We start from the raw sequence: 25,827 nt of genomic DNA, 5'->3' as shown, positions 1-25,827 counted from the left end.
AGATTAAAAACAGGGACAGATTGTTGTTACTAGTTATTCCCAAACAAAACTTTAAAAATGTTCCACAGTGTGTCATTAAACTTAAATGCAAAGATGTCTTAATGTTTAATTGCATTATTAAATTACAAATTTACTGCTTAAAATTACATTGGAACATGCATTCTCACGGAGAGGGGGTTGACTTTCTGTTGGACCCTGTAACTTGGCCTGGTAGCATCACCTGCTTATCTTTTTGAATATAAGATAAATTGGATGTCATACTTTTGGATGCCATACTTTCTAGGCAAAGCAACAACATCTCCATGGAGACAAGCAGGTGGCAGCTCTTCAACCAGAAAGAGAGAGCAAGCGAAAGAGAGAATGCACTGCATTTTTAGAGAAATACATTTAAGATGTCTGTGATGTCTGTGTATGTTGATGATCATGTGTTAAATAAATAACTGGTAGTGGCCAATAGTTAACAGGGATATAGCCAACATTACGGTGTATGACATTGGGCAGAATAAAATGGAAAAATTACAGTCTTTATTGCAGTTCATCAAAAATATAATCATTTTGGATCAATTTCCCATATAAAAACTACAAATACTTAGTTGGGTACATAACATGTGTCACGAAAATATGTTACTCATCAGAATCAATTCTATAGAATTATAAAGGCACTGATTGGACCAACATAACAAAATAAATAAACAATTAAGACTGACAACAATAAAAGTACCTCCCTATACAACTGCTAGTATAAATGCACCTACTGATTTAACCTCAAGGAGTCTGTAGAGAAGGAGGAGCTGGAGGTGAGCTTTCCTATTTGTGATTTCGTAACTATGTTTCTGTTGTCCAGCTTTGTTAAGTGCTGTATTCTTAGACTTAGAGTTGTTGTTTTTTTTTCCTTTTTTACAGGTGGAAATACTTTAATCACCCACTCATCTAACCCTCACATTGGCACAATTTAATATGTGATAAATGGCTACGGAGGGGAGATTATCTGACTATAGCTTGAAAGTAGTAGAGTCTTATTTATTGTCCAGTGTCCATGCAGCTTTACCTCCTGCTTCACAGTGCCACATTCCCAGATTTACTCTTGGCTTTTCATGCCAGTAAAAGAATAATAATGGTCTGTAGAACTAAGGATGATAAATATGTAAAGTTTCTTCAGTTTGTATTGTGTGGTAATGCTTTGACTAAATGTAACACATACAAATATTTGAGACATTTTATCACAGATGATATGTGAGATGATGAGGACATCTACAGATAATGTCACATGATGTATGCACAGGCTAAGATGCTCACGTGCAGGTTTGGTGCCTGGTCAGTGGAAGTAAAAAAGACACTTTTTAAAGTAAACTGTACTGCATTACATACGGCACACCTGTGGTCAAAGTACAAAAGGACAAGCATACGCAAACTCACTGTGGCATGTAATGACTGCTTAAGGATTCTATTGAAAAGGCAGAGATAGGAAAGTGCATGTAACCTGTTTGTGTCAACAGGCATCAGAACTTTTCAGGCAAATATGCGTTGTTTAATGCACTGATTTATCTGTCACTTTAATGACTGTGAGAACAGTATTATCATGAGCCTAACTGATGGCAAACTCAGTACCACGAGGTACCAGTCTGACCTATGGAGACACCGGCACAGCAGTTTGCTGTGAATATTGTGTTTGAGTGTGTTTGTCGTGTCTTTTTTTAACTCTAAACCAAGAGTCTGTAATACAAGTTTGATGATGATTACATGTTGCCTATGTCATAGTTAGGTACTATACATAATCACATTCACAGTACTGATACAATAGCCTTTGGTCTCCTATACTACTCCAAACCAACATGACCTGCACTGTACTGCCCTCTAGAGGAGAGGTCCCTAGACAGCCAGACAGTTAGATAATGTAACCTATTTAATTACAGATCACACATCTTTGGTCCAAGTTCAAGGTGGATTCAAGGCAGCTCTGCTCAAGTGTTTTTAAACAGAACTGTGGCAGAGATGGGAATATTATTGTGTTTTGGATTGAAGATATTCCAGTTCATCGCTCTCCTCTGGCAACCTCGACTCTGCTGGACTCCTCACCAAATCTACAAATAATAACATTGAATTCAATTTAAGTCAAGACAATGATGCACAAAAGATGAAAAATGCTCAAAACACAAAATACCGCACCTTTCGATTTTCGATAACATTTTAACGTAAGAATGTTGATAAAATATATTATAATGAACTAAAGGATAATTAATGTTTTTGAAAGAAATATCCAAACTTATGGTCTATAAATGTTGAACCTTAGCAGTGTTTTTACACAGTTTGATCCACAGAGTTTTACGACTTGAAGTTCTTTAAACTGACAAAAAAGTTACATCTTTGGGGTTGCAAAATAGCACCTCTTTCTGAGGTTAGTGTGAATTTTTGCCAAAAAAATAAATAAATAAATAAAAAAAAAAAAAAAATATATATATATATATATATATATATATATATATACTTTTTTCCTATAAGTTCAGTTTTAAGTGGGGAGAATAATTGTTTCTTTCTTTCCAAGCACATATTTCATATATTTTTTTTTTGTTATGAAACTTTTTAGAGCATTCCTACTCTTTAGCATGAGGTGCCAATATTTCTAGAGGTCACTAGTATAAATTATCAGATCTAGAAATAATTATTAATATTCTTACAGAGATCCTCAGAGAGCAGTTCAGGCGTCCGAATCAGGCCCTGGTTGTACTGAGAGGTCTTCTCCAGCAGTCGCTGTTTACTGGGATTCAACACAACTGTGACACACAGAGACACGAGGTTAGTGACTGATCTGGGGCGCTTTCATTCAGAATACAAAGCAACAATGGAGCAGCAGTGGATCAGTTGATTGGTTCAAATTCCAGTTGTGTCCTTAGGCAAGACACTTAAACTGCCTTGCCTCCAATGTCTGTAAAGGTTTTCTACCACATCTATCTTTTTTTTTTTTTCAATAAAACCATTTCTTAAACTTTAGATTTGTTCCTCTTCCATTGAAGGACTTCAAAAAGCCAAAGACTGAGTGGGAGGGCATCAGGGCCACAGCTCCAGGAGATGCACCACATTCAGTCAGACTGTGCCGTCTGCCAAAGGGAATCATTACTGGAACAGTCTTGTGACAATAAGAGAAAGTTCAACACTGTCCACTTTCAAACTGCACCTTAAACAGTAGATGAAGTAAAACCAAGTCTGCAAACGCTTTTAATCTGTTCTTTTTGCTGTTCTTTATTATGTCTCTTTATAACTGTTTTGTGTTTTATAATTGTTTTCTGTGTTAGCATCTTTCCAAAAACTGTAATTACAGATGCTCATTAATATGCACTGTCCCTATTAAATAAACACATTAAAAATACAAATATTTAATTTCACCCATCTATTTGTTTACCTGAGAGTGACTGCAATGATCCAGCCGGAGAGGTGCCTTCTGGAAATGCTGCTGCCTCGTTCACCATTGGACCCATAATTTCAGAAGAAAAGTTGTACTGATCCTCTGTGGGCACAGAGGGCTGGGTAAAGCGACTCAGGTCAGACTTGGGCTGGCTTGAGCCTAAACCATTGGACTTGATTTCGTACTGCGAATACCCTCTGCTCTCATCAGTCTCACAGGGCCCGTCAAACGAAGAGGGTGGCAAGGAGGAGCCGTGAGAGGGGAGCTCTGTGGGGGTCACTGTAGTGGAGTGGAGAGTCTGTGGTGGGGACAGAGAGCTCTGTTTGGGGCAGAAAGTGTGCTCTGATGGGCCTGCTTTACTGAGGGACAGAGCAGAGAAACAGGAGTCCAGTGAGCGGGGGGGTCCTGGGGGAGGAGGTGATGTGGCAGACAGGTGCAGGACAGAGGGGAGAGATAACCGGGATGTGCCGGGTGGTTTCAGAGATGTATGGAGGTCGTGCAGAGCCTTATAAACCTGAGAGAGCGAAAGAGAAAGGAAAATACATGAGATCTAAAACATTACAGTAATACAGGCCTATTAAATTACTTCAGTAACTTATATCACAGAGCATTGAAGGGACAGTCTGGCTAACTAGGAAATGAGGTCCTATGTTCAGTGTTGGAGACGTGTGGAGACACTTTTTAAAATATTCCATCCAGTCCTTGTATTTGCAGAGGTCGCTGGTGCTAGGCTAGTGCATGTCAATGGCCATAGTTATCCTGCCACTAAAAACAGCCTTACCCACTCCACAAAACACCCGAAGCAAAACTATTATTACACCAGACTGCCGATGTGAATGTCTGTGTTGTTAGAACAATGTTTGAAATAAAACCAACCTTGCATTTGAAGGATTTATGTCTGAGAAGCAGCAGCGAGTTGTACTTTCTGATAGAAAGCTTGGCAATGGCGGACTGATATCACCTAGAACCTATCTTACCGGCAAAGTAAAATTCCGCTGCTACTGAGAAAATAGTCCCTCAACATGCGACGATTCATGTGATGCAAGGTTAGTTTTATTTCAAACACTATTCTATCAACACAGACATTCAGATCGACAGTCTGGTGTAATAATAGATTTGTTTCAGGTTTTTTGTGGAGTGGGTAAGCAGGATAACTATGACCATTGACATGCACTAGCCTAGCACCAGCGACCTCTGCAAATATAAGGACTGGATGGAATATTTAAAAAAGTCTCCACACGTCTCCAACACTCTGGTTCACTAGGAAATGATGTCCAAAATTCCTGACTGTCCCTTTAAGGTGCAAGATGTTTAGAAATGTTAATGTTAATTTAAAGGGGCCATATTACACTATTTTCTGATCTATGTTATAATGTTGTTTCCTCAACACAAACATGCCTGGAGTTGTGTTTTATTTCATTCTCACCTTTTTAAACACACAAATCCTGCATATTCAGGCTTTCTTTCTTTTTTTTACTCCATACACCTTCACTGGAAGCATTTGGATAATTTCAGCCCTGGAATTGCCAATCTCTAAGGCAAAAGGTATCTGTTAACTTGAATAATACTGCTTCATGACATCACAAGGTGGAAAAGGGCATTCTGAGCTTTGGAGATGTAGACGTACTAATAATAAAGGATTACTCAAACATGTGTGAATGAAACGAAACATAACTCCGGGCATGTTTATGAGGAGGTAGCAATGTTCTAACATGGCTTAAAATTCACAAGAGTCACGTTTGCATAATATAGAACCTTTAATAAACTATAATCAGGATCAATTAATAGACATTATTTATTTCTATTATTCCTTTTATAGCCTGACTTAAAAGGAGGCATGGCAAAAGCTCTCAAAATGATTATGTATCTCTATTCATCCAACCCAAACTGGACTCGCAAGTATTTATCCAGAAAAAGTACTTGGAAACACTATTTATCTGAAGACCAAATCTTCAGCTAACTCACTCACTAACTTCTCTTTTCTGGTGTTGTCCCCTATAAATCCTTACAATGTTAATGAAATAATTAATCAACTAATGCAAATTTTGGTCAACTAAGATGCCATCAACTGATTCAACGATTAAACTACTAAAGGCTAAAGCCATCGTAATAACAGACCTTTATCATGGACGGCCTCTTCTTCCATTTGTCCAAACAACTGCGAGCCAAAGACACCACCTGCATAAAGCCGCTGGGCTCAGCAAGGCCACCTACAAGCAGATCAAATGCCAAATGTTAAAAACAATAACACAAAAACTGTACAGAACGACTTGCAACTTTAAAGGTGCACTACGTAGATTTTTGTTGGGGGTCTGTCACCTGCTTGTTCTACCTGGATTGAATTACAGGTGGTTTTAGAGCTTAAAAATACCTAGAAAAACAAGCAGTCTGACTGTGAGCGGGATTGCCGCTCCACAGATCTGACCTGTTACTTGATCTGGTTTGGCCTAAACGGAGGTAGAAAAGGTTTAATGCCATACTGTGATACATTCCAGACAAAGCAATGACGTCTCTACAGAGAAAAGAATTTGAAAGACCCACCACCCAAAAGTTACACAATGCAGCTTTAAAAACACAACACTGACATGAGATGAGGCGCTCGTCCAGTTGTCTCCTCCACTGTGCTTCAGTATCCTCAATGTCATTCACCAACTCCTTCTAAAAAACACAAATAAAATATGTATTTAAATTCACAGTTAACAATAAGGATATATCACCATTGTTAAAGGTCCTGTATTACACAAAAGTGACTCTTATGAGCCATGTTAGAATGTTGTTACCTAACTGGAGTTGTATTTTGTTTCATTCACACATCTGAGGAATCCTTTATTACTAGTCTGGCTACATTTCCAAAGCTCAAAATGCTCTGTCCCACCTTGTGATGTCATGTACTGGTCATTTTCAGGTTAACAAACACAACACCAGGAAACAACACAATAACATATCAAAAAATGGCATAATATGGGACCTTTAATGTTAGAGAAATTTAAGTAATTATTTTGTCTAGATATCTCAGAATCAAGTGTCAATATTGTTTATTTCAAGCTGAAGGTGATTATTTAATATGAGAATTAAAAAAAAACTGACAACTGAAAATATTTTAATGTTAAAGACCCTACAGAGAAGAAAAAAATTAAATAACCCTACTAAATATTTTTTGACAAAGCAAAGAGTGGCTACTTTGAGGATTTTAATATATATATTTTTTATGTATATATTTAGTGGTTATTAATTTTTTTCTTCTTTGCTACATAATTCTATACATCTTGCTTCATATATTTGATATCATTCATATGTATATCAAATGTAGAAAGTAGTAAACTTGAAAATGAAAAACAAATGAGAGGGTGTGTCTAAACCATAGACTGTATATATAAATGGACATGGCTAATGCGCTAGCTGCCGCGTTCCAAACAGCGTTGACTTACACTGGAACATTGTCTGGCTCCAAATTCGCTCTTGAAACCACTAGCATCACAAGTGTCATTTGAGTGGAGTTGAATGCTATGAGTGACGTCACACTCACTTAGTTCACTTCTTTATACAGTCTATTTTGACTAGTCTTGTATTTGCTACTGATATCTAAAGAGTGAAATGTTACCAGGTAGATGTCTTGTCCTGTTTTCTTGTCGCTCTTTAGGGCTCTGCGGCCTGTTAAAATCTCCAACAAAACCTAAAAACACATGAACACATTAGAATCTGCACATCTCACCTCATAAATTACATTTCCCAAAAGGCCTCACCACTCCAAAACTGTACACGTCCACTTCAGTCTTCAGTTTACCATCTCGTATGTACTCTTCAGGCAGATAGGCCAAAGTCCCTCTCACCATTTGGGTTTGACCAATGGAACAGGTCCGAGCCGCCGTGTGACCTGAAGAATCACGAGATGCGAACCGGGCCAAACCAAAATCTGCCAACTTTGCCTCGAAATGGTGGTCCATCAGAATGTTAGAGCTTTAGGACACAATAATAAAGATGTTTATGTGATGCTGTTCTGCTTGGTCATCAAATCTTTTGTGTAATGTGAGTTACCTCTTGACATCTCCATGCACTAGAGGGGTCTGTCCCTCTGGAGGACAGTGGAGGTACTGCAGGGCAGTGGCTGCTCCTTTAACAATGGAAACTCTTTGACACCAAGACAGGCCCATACCATCCTAAGTAAGAATTTTGGTATTATTAACATTATTTATTTATGTAAAAAGAAAGCATGTACAGTTAGAACATAAATTTTGCCATTTGAATCACTGTACCAGAGTATAGCCTTGGGATATAGAGACTGAATAGCAAGGGACCTAACACAGACCCCTGGGGCATTGCCATTGTGCAACAAGTAATTTGAGCTGACATCCTTGATTTTGACACAATGCATCCTACTGGACAATGTGATACATATAATATAATATATAATACATGAAGACACCCATAATAATTAAACAGAGTGTATCAAAAACAGCCTTTTGACCACACACTGCAGTAAATACTAATGACTAGTTAAGGAGCCATTCAACTTCAGTTAATGGTTTGTATCCTATGGATAGCGTGGCTTACCGAGCCATGCTATCCTTAGGATACTACTGAATGTGACACTCAGACAGACAAAGACATGTATGAACATTTGGAGTCAAAAAAGTATTATTGCCAGGCATGGCAAAAGTAATCCCACCTGAATGACTATGAGGTCAAATGTGACGAAAATCTGGCATTGATAAATATTGATTTGTGTTATCATGTGGCATGTGATTTTCCCTAGACCCCAAAAGAAACTTTAAGCTCTTCTAAATCTGAGCAGTGGGCCAAAGCTTTGAGACAGGAAATGGACTCACTGATAGAGAATGAGACGTTTGAATTGACTACTTTGCCTGGGGGTAAACATGCAGTGGGGGGACAGATGGGTTTATGCCATTAAAGAAAATCCTTTTGAAACAATCTATAAGGGCAGATATGTAGCAAAAGGCTATAGTCAAGAGGCTGGAATTGACTATTACGTATGAAACCTTTTCACCTATTGCTGACATGACCTCTGTTCGTGTTCTGATGCAGCTTGCAGCTCAGTACAGTTTAGAGCTACATCAGATGGATGTTAAAACAGCATATCTCCCGGCTCCTATAGACCTTCAGATTTATATAGAGCAGCCTGAAGGGTTTGAGGTCAAGTCAAAAACAGGAGAAAAACTAGTGTGTAAGCTCAATAAGTCATGTCATGTATGGCCTGAAGCAGTCAGGACAAAATTGGAATCAGATGTTGCATGACTTCCTTGTTCTAAATGGTTTTGTTCAAAATACTGCTGACTATTGTGTTTACTGTAAAACAGCTGGAAATGAAAGGGTCATGTTGATTATTTGGGTTGACGCTCTTATCATTGCAGGGAGTGATGGTCAAATGCTCAGTCATGTGAAGAAAATGTGAAATGTGAAGAAAAATTCCAAATCAAAGACACTAAGACACTTCCTTGGCATTGATTTTCCCCAGACAAAAAAGGAAATCAAAATGAATCAGAAGAGGTACATTACAAAAATTCTTGACAAATTTGATATGACCCACTGCAAACCAAGGTCAACACCATCTGAAATGAAAATGAAACTTGACATTGAGGGTGATGCTGCTGATCCAACAAAGTACAGTGAAGTGGTAGGCAGTTTAACCTATGTAATGACATCTGCTCACCCTAACCAGTAACACAGGCGTAGTGTTACTGGTTACTGCTTTAGCTTGTCTGAGACCTATTATCGCCTGAAAATCTAAGTACAGCCCACAGTCGCTTTATCTACATGTGAAGCTGAATACATGGCTCTGTCAGCTGCAGCTCAGGAGAGCTTGTATCTTGTGAACTTACTTACCAGAATGGACAATAACTTGAACTTACACCTGTGACAACTTTCGAGGACAATCAGGGTGCAATTGTCCCATCTAAAAACCCTGTGTGTCACCAAAAGTGTAACCACACTGATGTCAGAGACCACGTTGTTTGATCTGTGATCTCTGATGGCAAAATAACTCTTCATTATTGTTCTACAGATGAAACCTAAACCTGTTACTAAAATAAGGATGGATAAATTTGGATGTTTTCCATTTGGTATGTGAATGATGAATTGTGAAATTTGGGAACTTTAAAATGTACATTATGTTTGTATGCTGTGAATTCAGGAACAAGTGGGGGTGTTAAATATTTGTGTCTGTCGTTAATTGACCCAGTGACCCACTTTTGGGTGTGAGTGGGGCTACACATCAGTGCACAATCTGAATAAATGGCAACAGTTCACTTCCATTGTGAGTGCATGCAGGCGAAAACAAATTCATATCTGGATTATATTTTGAACGCACCCATAATATCTTAACAGAATACATTAAAAAAACAGCCTTTTGACAACACACTGCTGTAAATACTAAAAGTGACTGGTTAAGGAGCCATTCAACTTCAGTTAATGGTTTGTACTCTATGGATAGTGTGGCTTACCAAGTGTAGTCGGTCATCCAGAGATCTGTTCTCCATGAAGCTGTAGATGAGACACAATGTCCCTCCTCCATCACTGTAGCCCAAAAGATCAACGATATTGGGGTGTCGGAACCTGGAAAAAAATAAAATAAAATAAACTCCCAGAGACAGACGTGAGACAGTCCTCAATGTCAAAGCAGAGGATTTTCAGTCATATGTTTAGCTGTGCATTTGACTGAAAGGTGTTTATTCTCTTTTAATGCTACCATATTTTTTGGACTATAAGTCGCACTTTTTTTTCATATTTTGGGTGGTCCTGCGACTTATACTCTGGTGCAACTTATATATTAAAATTTTCATAATGACAGCCGCGAGATGGCGCTCTAGGCTTGTGTGTCAGTATCTAGTATTACTATTACTCCTGTACATGCTCCTGCACCACTGTCATTTCGCCCTTTACTGCACATGCCTCCTGCAAAAAAAGCTGCTCTTCTTCTGCAAGTAGTGAAATGCAGCAGAAAACGGTAATCAAGCAGCAGAGAGAAAGTTTGGAGTGAGTGTGAGGTTTATCTCCAGAGGTCGTGGAGAAGTGACACTGAGGACGAAGAATTGAATGGATTTAGTGATTTGGAGTGAGATGGAGAATTTTGTAAACTTATGTTATGTTGTTTATGCTATAATTATCTGAATAAATGTTCATATGTTATGTTAACATATTAACGCATATTCAGCCTGTTGTTCTCTGTTCTGTTGTTATTACTATAACTTGCCTTTCAAGGTGAAATGTCGGTTCCTGGTCTCTGATTTTATTAAATACATTACCCCCAAAAAGTGCGACTTATAGTCCAGTGTGACTTATATATGTTTTTTTCTTCTTCATTGCGTATTTTTTGGCTGGTGCGACTTATACCTCAGAGCGAGTTATAGTCCGGAAAATACAGTAATTTTATTATGATTATTTATGTTTAGATTTTTTTGTATTGTGATTTTAATTTCTTTCTTATTCTGTAAAGCACTTCAAATTATTTGTGTTCTACAAATAAACTTGCCTTGCCTTACCACTATTTAACTTGATAATGCGTGTATAGGATTATTATTATACTTTCCTATTTTGTAATATATGAATGCCTTTAGTGTCGCATCTTAAAAGGCATCATTATAGAAATTTGTCTAATGACTTCCTGTTCAAAACTAAACTATATTCAGCAGAGTATCACATTGTAGCGAACAGCAGATTTTGCCCGTTTTGAAAATTGGCTAAGCAACATTTTAGAGCCCTATGTGCACTACCTGAAGTCTAAACTGTTTTTTTTTCTTTACAAATAAGTACATAGCAATGGAATAGGTTATAGGTGTAACATTTTAACATTCAAGCTTCAAATGCAGAACAATGCAGGTTTACTCAATGGCAGTTTTAAGTAATCTCAACTCAACTTTTTCTTTTCAATAAATTCAGTACAGCTTTAATCATTTTAATGAATTAGACAATCGAAAGATGTATCCCAATCATATGATTTCTTACCATTAAAAAAATTATATTATGTATCCTTTTACATCAGAATTATCATTTACTTTAATGCCATGAAAGAGATAGAGATTCCATTAGAGCCTGCTGAAGAGACCAGTCAAAGTCTCTAATATATCACCATTCATACATGGTCTCAGCTGTGCGGTGTTATCAGTAAAAACAAACCAAAGTGACTCACTTTGAGAGTTTCTCAACTTCCGTCTGAAAGCTGTCTCTGAGCAGACTCCAGTCCAGTGGACACTCCTGAAATATCAACAGGTATTAAACTGTAAACAAACATCAAAAATGGCTCTTTGTCCTGATGATTTTTACAGTAATGCCAACTCCCATTGGGCACTGCAGTTTTCCAGCGTGGAAGTCAGTGGACAGTTTCTTTTATTAAGTCATTTTAAACCAATATTGGATTTATGTCCAAATTACAACATAATGATCCACAGGTCCACATCATAGATTATAACTGTATGGCAGACACCAGTGCAATACGTCTTCTTTAAGCACTACAAGTCAGTCGTTAGTTTGGAACAGCAAATGGTCCACACCACAGCAAAAAACAGCTATGATATACTTAAGCTGTTCTGCCGCTCCCATAACTAACCATACAACTTGCTAACTTGGTGACTCTCCATATGGAAGTTTTGTACCTGCTTGATTTTTTTGACAGCACAGTCCATGTTCCGCAGGTTGGCTCTGAAGACCTCTCCGAAGCCCCCTTCCCCAATCTTCAGAGAGGCACAGAAACCACAAGTCCCAGCATGCACCTCTTCATAAGCCCAGGACATGACTCCTGATGTGTAGATTCCAAGAGAGACTGCTGCCGCTGAGTCCAAGAGAGGCTGAGGAGAGAAGAGGTCTGGGTAAGTCCTGGTTTAAGTTAAGTACTAATCTACTCAGTCTCATATATTTTCTGAATAGTTTTAGGCTTCTATCCACTATGAAGATTATACATGTACATTATCCATTATATAAAAATTATGCTTTATGGTATTAAAATTTATACTGAGTATTGAACTTGGTACCAAAATTGTGTCTTTATTAAAGTTTGATTTGAAAAGTATCTGTTAACATTTGATTTAGAAGTTAATGTAGTTCCAATTGAAGTCATTTGAAGGACAAAAAAAAACAACATTAAATAATGTACAAAATCTGCTATTTTTAAAGGATAGACACAAAATTAGAAAGACTTAATCATATCTGAAAGAGCAGAGCAGGAAACACAAACATTAATATTGTCAACATAAAGCTTTTGTCACCTCTAGACTTAGAGTAAAAAGAGTAACCAACATTTTTACTCAAGTAAGAGTACTATTACTTCTTCTCTTTACTAAAAATGAGTATGGTAAATGTAACTAAGTACCCAGGAAGGATCTCATTTTCAAGGGCATCCAGAGTACACAGTTAAAAACATAATATTTACAATTAATAAAATGCATAATAGCATGTATATTCAAATATTTGTTGAACCTATAGTCCACAAGGCATTCAAATTTCTGTGTTCCACCTTGTGATGTCAAGTAGTGGTAGTTTTCAAGTTAATAGCTACCTTTTACCTCTAGTTCAGTAAAGTCACATCTTTCTTTAGTCCTCCAGGTACTAGCAGCTCTATTTGAAATGTGGCTATGAGCAGAATTTAGGTGCTTGGTTCCATTAAACACAATGTGTGTGTTTGGTTCTGGATTAAGCTGAGTGTAATTGCAGAGCTGTGTACTGAGCATTTGTGGATAGGTTTGCTATCCTCAAACACTGAGGAAAGAAGTCCGGTCCAGGAACTAACACCCCTGGAAGACAGCACTCTGGTTAGAGAGCTGCGTGTAGAGTTGGAGCGGACAAGGGCTCAGCTTGAAGGTCAGGTCCAAAAAAATTTTGTTTTGGAATGCAAGTCTAACACTGAGGGGAAGATGGCCAAAGAAAAGGCCTTGGAGCTCACTAATGCTCTTCAGGAGAAAGACAAGCAACTACAAGAAGAGGTTAGAGCACATAAGCGGCTCCAGTACCTGTATAAATATAAAGTACAGGAAAATGAGCAGTTAAAACAAGAGCTGGCCAACTCCCGTGAAGTCAAGGGAAAGGTAAACGAAAAAGACTTGAAGTGCAAAAACTCACCAAAACTCTTCAGGAGAAGGACAAGCAGCTACAAAAAAAAGTTAGCAAATATAAGCAACTTTATGAACTGTATACTTCTATAATAATGGAAAATGTGGAGCTAATACAAAAGATGAACTCCAATGAAGTCACAGAAAAGTCTGATGAAAAGTTGCAAAAACTTTCTGCTACGCTCCAGAAGAAGGAAAAGCAACTACAAGACCTAGAGAACACACATAAAGAGATCTGGTACCTGTATAATGTTAAAGCACAGGAGCACGTGCAACTAAGGCAAAAGTCAACTTCAAAAGAGTCAGGGAAAAAACGAATGAAAAAGACTTGGAGTTGAAAGCACTCAAAGACCTCCTGACAAAAGAGAAAGAGCTGGAAAACGAGGTTAGTGTGTAGAAAGAAATAAGATGTCTGTACAACAAGTCAGTGGCAGACACAGTAGAGCTCAAACAAGAACTGTTCAACACCAGAAAAGTCAATGAGAAGTTGAAAGAAAAACTTAAAGATGTTACAATGGAGACTCAAACGACTTGTAGTGATGTTGGTGGAGATCAAACCAACAAGGTAAATGAAAAACTGTCCAGGAGAGTGCAGGAGCTGACTTCTGAACTCTTTTCAACACGAGAGGAGCTGCATCTCCTGAAGCTCCGTGAACGTGAAAGAGGACAGGGATTCAGCCGCCCAAAAGCAGCGGCCATAGTGGAGCAGCAGTGGAGGGGGCCCAGGTGTCAACCGCGCTAAAGCACCTCCAAACATTACACTTTACATGCATTAATAAAAATAATGACTAAAAATATTTTAAATGTGTGCTTTGGCCTTTATTTAGTACTTATTTGTGTTTTATAGATGTTTTTTTTCACATAGTTTAATTCACATGCCAGACACATGGAATACTGCGGTGGCTTGTTTTTTATGCAGAAATGGGTAAAGTGAACGTACAAAAAATAATACATTACATGATAAAAGAAATCAACAGAGTAAAATGGGAATGTGAATGTTCACTTTTCCGCCTCTAAACTATGATTTACTGCCTGTTGGAATCAAATGTAATGAGAAAGAGAAAGATACAGCTGAACAATATATCTTAAACATACTAAAATTGCATATAATCAATAATGACAAAAATAAAAATACAATACAAAGTTCCCCATATGAAAAAAAATTTGTTTTTTGATGCGTAGATGTGAAAATAGTAGTTTTTATTCGCAATTTTCTCTTAAACCAGTAAACCAGTTAGACCAGTTTGGTCTTAATATAAGTTTTAATTTTGCTCAACTTATTGAGTCGAAATGTAAATATTGCAATGATATAGTTTGAGATACAACATGTAGTTATCAAATATCTTTATCTCATATCATGCGGCTCTTATTAAATGTATCAGACTACACACTGCATTCATGTTTACTCTGTGTGAGACTGCATGATAGTTTGGTGTCATAATTGGTGGTCATAATTTCGTGGACAAAACTGTTGGTACCTCTCTGGTAATGAAAGAAAAATCAACAATGGTCACTGAACTAACTTGTTCGAAGAAACTGTTAACGATCAATTGTTTAGGGTGTTTTTACACCACTAGTTCGATTATTTGGTCTGCACCAGGCAAGAAAATTATTATTATGTAGCATACAGACTCCAGTGTGGTCCACTTTCACACTGGCAAACCAAACAAAATTGGTCCGATTGACAAGCCTCCGTTTCTCAGGAGAACAGCGATACCTCCAATTACCAATATCGATGTTCCCTGTTAAGACCACAGGCCTCATCTCAAGTTATCATCATGAACTCATAAAACAGCAGCATGTAGAACTTTATACAAACTCACGGGACATCAGTCCGGAGCAGAAGCTCTGAGCTTGGGTAACAGCAGCAGCCAACAGCGCTAAAGACATAGGACACTCACCGTAGCGCGCAGCCCCTGAGGACGGGGCTGGGGGTCTGGTCCTTGGTCTTGTGCCGTACTCAGAGTGCGTTGGTCAGATGGTCCAGAGGCTCCATCCTCCATGTGCTGGTTCCAGACGAGGGAGAGTAAGACCAGTGCTTGATGGACTGGGTCCGTGCCGTCCTCTGCGTGCTGGTTCAGTGCGGGGAAAGCGAGAATGCGCTGTGGATTACAGGTCCAGACGGGCTGCTCTGGTCCTCCACGCTCAAGAACTGTGGCAGGTCCCGAGGTGTTGCAAAGCATCCGGACAGAAGCGTGAATCCAGTTTGGTTGTTATATATTGTTCTGAGCGTTCAAGCGCCATTATTGGCAAAATAATTTGAAAATGAATCTCGGCTGCATCTGGACAACAATCTGTTATTGCGCTGGAGTCGTACAGCGCATCATTTCAGACAGAGGAGATGCGTGTCCCCTCCCATGATGCATTTCAAATAGTCTGTTTGGACCTACTGTCTATGATTTGGACCCGAGTTTGCATTCACGCCAGAAGAACCGCACCAGAGTTTGGCATTTGGTGCAGATTCAAGCGAACCGAGACCGCCTCTTTTTTGAGGTCTTGGTCCACTTGATTTAGTGCAGGTCCAAGTCCGACTGATGCTTTCACACCAACGAAAACAAACCAAACTAAGAGCTTCTGGTTCGAATAGACCATTTGGTGTGCACCAACTACTGCTGGTGTGAAAGCACCCTAGGGACCATCTGACCAACGTGCTCGGAGTACGGCACAAGAGCCAAGGACCAGACCCCAGCCCCATCCTGAGGGGCTGCGCGCTACGGTGAGTGTTCTGTGTCTTTAGCGCTGTTGGCTGCTGCTGTTACCCGTGCTCAGTGCTTCTGCTCCGGGCTGATGTGTGGTGAGTTGCGTACAAAGTTCTACTCTATTGGTAATTGGATCTATCGCTGTTCTTGCGGGAAACAGAGGCACGTCAGTCGGACCAATTTTGGTTGGTCTGTCGGTGTGAAAGCGGACCACACTGGAGTCTATAAGCTACATAATAATCATTTTATTGCCTACTGTGGACCAAATAATCGAACTAGTGGAGTGAAAACACCCTTAGTCGACTAATCATGCCCATCCCTACTTCACAATACATTACCCAAGATGCATTGCACACACAAGTGCTCTCTGGTGAGGCTATGCAGGAGGAGCCCGTGGGCAGTGAGTGACAGTGCAATATGCAGTTTAAAAAGTGCGAGCAGACCTTGTCACTCAACAGGTGAAATCAAATTCCGGTGTTTAATTGAACCCCAACAGTGACGTACGTCGTTCATCTCACATAATCTGAACAAATTCATGTTCAAGTTCTTGATTTATAAATGTGTTACGTTCAGTTCAATGTTCACTGAAAAATGGATGTGTTCAGTGAACGTGTTGTTTTGAACTCATTCATGCACAACACTGCTTATGGGTGGAGGAGTGACGCTCACCTGTGGCAGTGTCTCCATTGAAGGCATCTCAATTTCTGGAGGCTCAGGTTTTGGTAACACCATGGGCATCTTTAATTGGCTGGGGGGACATGAGGGCTGGACGGAGGGAATGAATCCTGGAGCAGACGCTGAAGGAAGAGGATGTACCACAGGAGGAGGCACTGATGACACCCCTGGAAACAACAGACATATTTATATAAAATCCTTTTAAGTACTTTAAAGGCACATTTAAATCAAATCATAAATTTGATGCATTCTTTGAATAGGCTATATGAATTTGACTTAGAATCAGACTTGTGATTAAATGAACTGAAATGGATGAAATACATGAATGTGCAAAACATTTTATGTTTGATTAATGGATTCTTCTGAATAAGTGAAGTCCAGACCCGAAGGTGTCACTGTTCTCACAGCTCATACTCTAACTCTCACTGTAAACCAGATTTTACCCTGATCCAGAACACTGAACCAGACCTCTTTTCAGTGACAAAAAACTAGCACAAACTAAACCTGAAATTACCCCAAACTTAAACTAAACTGGATTCTAGCCAGTTTCCCAACAGTCTCCCACCAGAAGGAGGCCCCGGGGAGGACCCAGGACACGCTGGAGGGACTATGTCTCTCGGCTGGCCTGGGAACGCCTCAGGGTCCCCCCGGAGGAGCTAGAGGAAGTGTCTGGGGTGTAGGAATTCTGGGAGTCACTGCGTAGACTGTTGCCCCCGCGATCCGGCCCCCAGATAAGCGGAAGAAAATGGATGGATCGCTTCTAGCCACAGGCCTCAGATATCAACAAAATTTAACAAAGAGGATATGAGATGTTAATTCTCTGCATCTGACCCATCCCCCACCCAGTGCTGTAATGATTAGGGCATTGTTTGGGGGAAATTAATTAATAAAAAGGGCTAAAACATGTTAACCAAATACACTTTTTTTTACCATTGTCAGAGAACAAAAGATTCACACACTGCTAAAATGCTTTAGTAACATATACCAGCCACATTTACTGGCTCCATTCATGTAAATATGATCAATTAGACAGAGGGGAAACCAGATGTTACATCCCATTTATAGTACTGCTTTGCCTTAGAAGATGTTGCATTATTTGGAATCCAAATGTATTGAGAGACTTCAAATGGTTAACTCCTCCAGAATATATCTATATTATCTAGATATGAGTAGTTTTGTTATTGGCACCGTTTCAAGACATTTCTGACTGGTTATGAGAACTACAAGATTATTTAATGGACCTAGATAAATTAACAAATCTTAACTAGTCAAACTAATATTTGAAGCTTGATTTGACCTGTCTAACAGTTTTGTCTTGTTTTGTTTTGTTCAGAGGAAGACCATTTTCACACTCCCACCCAAAAATTTACACTTCACCAACTTCTACTATTTTTACTACTGTAAAATTCTCACAATGAAAACATGAATGAAACATATTTATTGTATAGTAACAAATATAATATTAGATAGCCAAAAACAGTCTAATAATTCATAACTTAATAACATGCACTGCTTTGTTTTTTCCATTAACATAGTTTTTTGTTTGTTGGTTTGTGGTTTGTTTTTTACTATTTTTGGCTTTAGGTGCTTTACCTAAAAGTGTCAATCTTTCACACAACACTCATTTGTTAAGAAGTAAGAGGATGTGACAGGAGGCAACTTTCCCACTTTCACTGAAATATCATTTATATTAGCAGGATAAAAAACTGTGATACAAGAGGAGTGATACAAGAGGAAGAAGCTGAGGGTGTTCCTGTTCTCAAGTAGTAGTAGTAGTAGTAGTAATAGTAGAAGTAGTAGTAGTAGTAGTAGTAGTAGTAGTAGTAGTAGTAGTAGTAGTAGTAGTAGTAGTAGTAATAGTAGAAGTAGTAGTAGTAGTAGTAGTAGTAGTAGTAGTAGTAGTAGTAGTAGTAGTAGTAGTAGTAGTAGTAGTAGTAGTAGTTGTAGAAGTAGTAGTAGTAGTAGTTGTAGTGTAATAGCAAAATACATTTTAACATATCCTAAAACATATTTACTGTTATAATTATCTGGTCCCAGTTTCAGTCAGTACTTTTCCACTGAAACTGGAATTCCTCTCTCAGGTGCATCCTCCCCTCATTATTTATGCCCTGATGACCTGTGCTCATACCTCTGTACCTGTCTGTGTAAAAACCCAGTGTGGGACTGTCCCCATTCTCTCTCTCTCTCACTCTCAAGTAGTAGCCCAGGAGCCAGAACACACAGGCAACTCTCTGAGCACCCACGTGAATTTTTCCCAATCTGAAATTGACTCTAGTTTTGAGAGTGCACAGTAACAGTCAGCGGTTAGCGTCACCCTCTTTCTCTCCACGGGGTCATATATTTCACTCTCTGTGGGTTCGGTCTGAAGACTAAGTAACGGTGTTTCTCCTTGTGTGATAACGGTTAAATCCTCCCCCAAAAAAAACTTAACTCAGTAGCCTATAGGTCAAAACAGACGCTTTTCAAACGTGATATTACCCTGCTTAGTTGTAGATGATGTAGTAGTAGTAACAGCATTAGCAGTAGTATCCGTAGTATAACTCACAGTTGTTGATAATGTCCCAGGGCCGTAGTAGCTCCAGTCTCTGTAGCAGGTCCAGCAGTTGTCCCACAGTTCCGTTCCTGTTTTGCCATCGTAACATCAGCCAGTGAGTTCGCTGCTCTTCCCTCTCCGCCAATCGCACGGCGGTCTGGTCCTGAAGAACCTCTGATGCTTAAACCAAAAACAGAGAGAGAAAATGTCCAACCTAAGTCTTACATTTTTCTGGTTGGTTACGATACACTTTTAAAATGTTTAATACAATGGCTACTGTATGTTATTCCATAAATTCCATTCTGTGGTTGAGTTTTGGTTTTAGTTCAGCTTTAGTCATACTTTCTAGTCCTGGTTTGGTTTTCTTGAAAATACAGAACACAGAAAATTCAATAGACATTTGTTCTTGTTACAATGGTGAAAGAAAACAGAACTACCAGCACTGTATTAATAGAAATCATTCACAATTTTGCCATTTATTTGCCTTCGTTAGAGGTCAGTGTTTGCCTGGATGTGATTTTGTGATTATGAAAACAGGTGTACTCTTTCTGTGAGCAGGCTTGCCACCCCAATGATCAGACCTGTAACTTGCTTGAGCTTGGTCTAGAGGTGCCAGCTGTTTTTCTCTCTATGGAGATGGATACATTAAACCCCATATTGCGGAAAATTCTAGGCAAAGCAATAAGATCTCCCTTTAAACAAGAACATCTATAAAGTTTAGTTAACAAAAAGGTTAGTGTGATAGTGTGGCATTTATTATGTAATCATGGATAAACCCTAGTGGCACTCATACTTCTGGGTTTTTAGGTAAGATCAATTTCATATTCTTATCAGTATGCCGTTATTATCTACTGAAAGTGGGAATTAGAGGTAAATCATAAACCTGGGTGTACCTGGATCATTTTCATTAAACCCAGAGCCCAAATATCGTAAACAAAACGGAACTGTCAATAATAAACCAAAACAGAAAATGAGTAAAAGTAACTTAAGGAGAGTCAAAATCAGAACTTATACATAATTTACGTGTTATTCCGTGTTTATTTGTGGACTCACCAAAGTTAGTCCAGTCCCGGTCCGACAGCACATCCATGACCCGACAGAACTCAAAATGGACCGGGGACGGCACCTTGTACAGCGGCAGAGCTCTGAGGTCCGCCCGGGCTACGGCCATGGCACTGTCCGCGGACCTCCGGAGCTCACGCAGCGGGCAGACAGCAGCTGATCTGGGGGTAAAAAGAGACCAGTCCTCGGTTCGGTTCTACGGTACCATCCAAGAGCTCCAGAACCCGCCCTATCACGGACTAAACACCATGAAAAATACTCGTGTCAAACTTTACTTCCGCTGCCCACGATTGACAAAACTCGTGTGAGATGAAATGCGTTTCCGGTGATTTTTCCACAAAATAAAAGTAGAAATCATGTCTGTCACTGAAAACAGAAACAAGAAAATCCTTAACAAGAAGCGGAATATAACGACGTAAAAGTAGTAAAGTCCTGTACTGAAGAAAAAAAAAAAAAAAAAAAAAAAAAAAAAGTATTTTTACTTTTTACTTCACTACATTTGAGAGCAGCTTTCTTACTGCTCCACTACACTTTCAGTAATATAGTGTTTTATTATTGTTTAAGACCTGCTGAAAAGACTGAAAGTTTTTTTTTTAAACACATTAATAAAACAAGCAAACAGAAATATACAAATAGTCCAGTGAGGTTCATTTTGGTCTTTGAATAATTTATGTTATTAGGTTCAAGTTCAGGTATGAAAACAAACTCTTGGTCTGAAAAAAGAACCTAATAACATAAAAATAATAAACAATAACAATAAAAACAGCTGTAGAGGGAAAAAAAGACTGATTCAGTTGTTTCTATTGAACAACATTCAGCAAAATTCTTTATCAAAATCACTATATTGAAGCTTTATTAGATCTAAACGTCTGCATGAAATACTGTTATTATTTACACTTGAAGTGCATTTTTTTACAGGTAGGCTACTTTAATACTTTTACATATGTAGATTTTTTCATGTGATACTTTTATTTGAGTATTTCTTTTGCTCTGGTATCTGTAATACTTTTACTTAAGTAACAAAATTGGCTGTCTGCATCTCCAAAGCTCAAAATGCCATCTGTAGAGATCAATAGAGATTGCTAATTCCAGGGTTGATATTAGGCGATCCAAATGATTCTAGAGAAGGTGTATGAAGTTTAAAAACACAGTGGAGCACTTTTTGTATTACCATACACCATCACAAGGTAAACCAGTGCATTTTCAGTTTGAGAGAAGTTTGTTAAACATGTGTGAATGAAACAAAACACATCTCAAACATGGGTGTGTTTGTGATAAGGAAGCAACATCATAACAGATCAGAAAACAGTGTAATATGAGCCTTTTAGTAAAGTTTCAGAGACGTGTTTCATTTGGCACGCAACTGTAACACAACTACCGAGAAAAAGAAACTGAAAAAAACTAACCTGATTTGGGTTACACGATTTGGGCTTACAAAACTACATGTGAGATTCTGTAGAAGAAGTTTTACCTCAGAAAATCCACAAGTTCTTTTTTCCTCTTTGTGGCCCATTTTGTCTGTGGTATTATTTAGGAATTGTCAAAGTTAGTAGAGTTTCTTGTTTTTTTTTCTTTCTTACTGAAGTAAAATACAGACCAGGTCAAAAATCTCATATCAAAATCTCAGGTTTGAGTCAAGCTTCATTGTAGTATAGTAAAAATGAGCTTACCTTATTTTTTTTAACAGTCCTTTTTACTTGTTAATGTCTGTCTGTACTGCCACGGTTAAGTGTTTTTTTTTTCATTTATAATTTACTTTTTCTAAATTACTTCTCAATATTACAACAAAACAGGACAGAACATGTATTTATTTATTTTTGACTGCTTATTCACTGCTTCACATTTCACCCTTCCTCTCTCTTTCACAGCTTTAAGACATTTACGTAGTTTTTCTTTTCCTGTGTATGTCCAGATTATATGACTCTGGGGCTTTAATAAGTAAAGGGGTAGTGGAAGAAATGTTGTAGAAGCCCTTGTTAAAACATTGTTTTGCAATGGCACAAATGTGACGTGAGTTTGAGGGGTTTGACTCACACTATATGCAGAAGTGGGTCCATCCACTTCGCTCATTCAGAACCACATAATCTGCATGTACAAAACTGTAGTGGAAAGTAACAAAGTATAAAAGAAAAAGCACAACATTTTAGGTACTTTACTTGAGAAAATTTTACTGTGGATACTTTTTACTTCACTACCTTTGAGAACCTGTAGCTGTAGTTTCTACTTCACTACATTTTAGATATGGACTGTAAAATTAAAAAGTACTTTTAAATGGCTGATACTTTTTTTAGCACATTTAATTTGAGTAAACATCAAGAAGAAATCAGTTCTTCTTGTTCTTCACTTATAATCAGCTAAATTCTTTATCAAAATCACTTAATTTCATCCTTTAATCTCTGCAACGTACTTTTACTTTTTACTCTTTACTCTATTTTATGTGATACTTTTACTTGAGTAACTTTTTGTCCCTGTATCTGTACTTTTGCCTAAGTAACAAAATTGAGTACTTCATCCACCACTGAATAAATGAAGCCTTTACTGTGGGCCACGTGACTGATATTGTCAAGTGAGAGAAAAAAATTAAATAAAACTGATGATGTGATGCTAGTGCATTTATATAAACTGATAACTGATGTATCAATACTAATTAAGACACACATCTTTTCCCCTTTTCCCTTTCCCTTGGTGTAATTTATTAGTTTGTATGAGCTCACAGTCCTCCCCTCAGTCCTCTCTCCTTCTGCTTTAACACAGTCTGAGCAGAAAGAGCTGACATGGTTAGAGCTACAGCAGGTGAACTGATTTGTGCTTTTAAGTTAAAGTCTCTCACATGAAAAATGACTCATAAGTGAGCTAGCATTAGGCAACAGATTTTCAGTTAGTCATTCTCACATTTTGTTGAAAATCAAACACCTAAACAGGACTTTGAACGCTCGTATTGATCACAGGCTCCTGAAAATGTGCTGTTTAGATCCATATTGTGTTTTTAGACGATCTTAAAACTTTTTTGTCAGTTTGCTAATGTGTGCATTATGTCACCATGGTAACTGCAACATATATCTCTGATGGAATGTATAGAGCACCCCCATCACAATGTCCCTGTAACATCAATACTGCTCACAACCAGAACATCCACATTCCAAACCCATATATACGTCCATGCAGGGCCGCTGCTAGCCTTTTGGGTGTCCAACGTACAAGTGGTTTGTGGTGCCCCACCACAAACCAAAATTTAAACCAAAACCAAAATTTAAAAAATGGTACCGGAGGGGGTCCCTCTGAGAAGAAAACAACAAAGACAACTGGTACCGGCTTCTCGTCTGGATGGATAGTTTTTCAGAGATTCTTGGTGGTGTCCCTGCAGGCATTTGGCACCCTACGAGCTCTGTATAATGTGCATGTGCGGAGCGACAGCTCTGCCTCCACAGTTACAGTTACATCATTGTATATTTTAGGAAGTTCCTTTCTGACTCATATTTATTTGGCAATGTTACTTTTCATCATCTATAACTCATAGTAACCGCAATAATTTAAGGGTGGGTTCATCAGAACAGAATGTCTGATTGCAATTTAAAATGAAAAGCATTCAAGTTTTTTTTTTTTTTTTAATTGTTATTTCTTTGTTTGGAGAAAAAGTACATGTGGCCTTGGTTTATCATAGTTTTACATCAGTTAAGTGGACATGTGTCAAAAAAAAAATGAAGCAAATTACAGCGGAGTGGTTGGCTACCTGGCTCACAGTGAGCATTTATTTATTTATTTATTATTATATTTTTTATTTTTTTATTTATAAATACAGATAAAAAGTGCAGCATGTGCCAAAGGACACATGTAAGGGACTGTTGGATTTTGTGAAATGAACTGTTTGTTTTTCCTGTGTCCATGGAGATCGTGCCAGAGGCTGTGGAGCTGTCTATGAACATTTGAGATGCTACAGGCTTTTTACACCATCATATGTGACATGTGGCAGAAGATGTTCCAGAGGAAACACTTTGAGGCACTGAACCACTTTGTCACCAACTGAAACACTGGAGAAGAGTAAGGAAGAGATCTTTTCTGTTGTGTTCAACTGGTGCTCCCTGCAGGCTGCTGTGATGCTGCAGGACACAGAGGAGAGACAATTTTGGCTCTTCCTCTGTTCAAACTGCCCTGACACGGATCTGCAAACCCCCCTGACCAGTCCTCCTGTTAAACTGCACTGAGACCTTTGAGCGACACACAAAGGCCACTGAGAAGCACACTGGAAATATTGATGCAACATCAACTGCAACAGTTTGCTGCAGCAAAACGTGATTGTCCCTTGAGATTAATAAAGTGTCTCTGTCTGAGTTGAACTGAGGAAAATCTGAAGAACTGAGGAAGCTCAACTCGTTCTAAATCAAAGGTTAAAAAATCAATCTGCTCTGTCATAAATTCCTCAAAAATAAACATTATTTTTGAACTTTATAAATATTTAAGGAAATTAAGGTTTTGCCATGTATTTTTTATTCACCAAATATATATTGGTTTTGTTGAAATGGTGAAATGGGTAGTCCAGACTGTCATGCTCTTGAAGGTGGGGAATGTCAGACTTCTGTGGTAAAATTTGTCTTTTCATGGTCACTGCGGATGGTTTGTCCCAGTTTATGGCTAATATCAAAATGGTGCTATCAAAATTAATGTAAACTGGCAAAAGTCCATTGTCTTTCCTCCTGTTCTCTCCTTGGCTTCCCTTTTTTTTCATCACTGGAGAAAAAAAAATATAGGCTAGATAAAATTTTACAAACTGATGCCATTTCAGCCCTGAATTTGGTTGGTGTGAAATTTACATTGAACAATAAGCTAACATGTAATAATGGACACAGTTCAGGTCCCAGATGTGTGGATTTTCTGTTTGTATATTTCTTCTAACAGCAGGCTAAATCTCCTGGAGTTATAGGTCCCTGCCTCCATCTGAAATTATGACTTAATCAATTTGTAGCATTTTTATTTTTATTTATATTTTTTAGTCATCTGTGACACTGAATGTCAGTTTTTATCATTTTAGAATCAGCCTTTTCCCAAACTCCACTTTAAAACAAAAAACACAATATAGTTCAATAACAATATTTATGCTCCTCATTAACTGATGATAATGACAATAATCAGATGGATATTCCCCCAAATTCCAGTGATAATGAAAGATCTCAGAGTCAGAGTGAAATAAGTGAAAAGGAAGTGAGAGACAAAAGTCAAAACAAACTAAAGAAACGGTCTGTCAGAACTGTATGATCAGAGCTTCCTCTGAGTAAAATATTTCAAAATACAAGCAGGAGATTGCCTATTGCTAAGAACAAGCATGAGACAGAAATGGCCCTTTGCTTCCTCCTGCTGGTTTAAATTCAGCACAATGAACTCAGTGAACTTACACAAAGAAACTGGAGT

The 25,827-nt window shown here is 38.3% G+C and overlaps 1 protein-coding gene across 1 annotated transcript; it reads right to left on the bottom strand.

The window, feature by feature from the left end:
* Positions 1-503: 503 nt before the first annotated feature.
* Positions 504-20,768, bottom strand: irak1 (interleukin-1 receptor-associated kinase 1). Its single transcript, XM_020918462.2, has 14 exons — positions 20,416-20,768; positions 19,375-19,542; positions 16,824-16,996; positions 12,007-12,198; positions 11,544-11,608; positions 9,859-9,970; positions 7,436-7,557; positions 7,144-7,357; positions 7,002-7,073; positions 5,986-6,058; positions 5,519-5,610; positions 3,398-3,914; positions 2,676-2,771; positions 504-2,081 (listed from the first exon to the last, which is right to left on the bottom strand). The coding sequence occupies exons 1-14, from the start codon at positions 20,531-20,533 to the stop codon at positions 2,002-2,004; spliced, it is 2,094 nt and encodes a 697-aa protein (XP_020774121.2). The 5' UTR covers positions 20,534-20,768; the 3' UTR covers positions 504-2,001.
* Between the last annotated feature and the right edge of the window lie 5,059 nt (positions 20,769-25,827).

The sequence above is a fragment of the Boleophthalmus pectinirostris genome, unplaced genomic scaffold (genome assembly GCF_026225935.1).
Source record: "Boleophthalmus pectinirostris isolate CB_2022bp ecotype Guang Dong unplaced genomic scaffold, ASM2622593v1 HiC_scaffold_8, whole genome shotgun sequence".
NCBI classification, from domain to species: Eukaryota; Metazoa; Chordata; class Actinopteri; order Gobiiformes; family Gobiidae; genus Boleophthalmus; species Boleophthalmus pectinirostris.
Note: the sequence above shows the minus strand (reverse complement) of the source record. Positions and strands in the feature narration are given on the sequence as shown.

What these genes read in the sequence shown, in the direction of transcription:
- irak1 (XM_020918462.2), bottom strand. Translation starts at nt 20,533, where the DNA reads ATGGCCGTAGCCCGGGCGGACCTCAGAGCTCTGCCGCTGTACAAGGTG. An exon ending in CAATGGAGACACTGCCACAG is followed by an intron (nt 12,199 to 16,823) that starts GTGAGCGTCACT and finishes TTCTCTCCTCAG; the next exon opens with CCTCTCTTGGACTCAGCGGC. An exon ending in GAAGTTGAGAAACTCTCAAA is followed by an intron (nt 9,971 to 11,543) that starts GTGAGTCACTTT and finishes ATTTTTTTCCAG; the next exon opens with GTTCCGACACCCCAATATCG.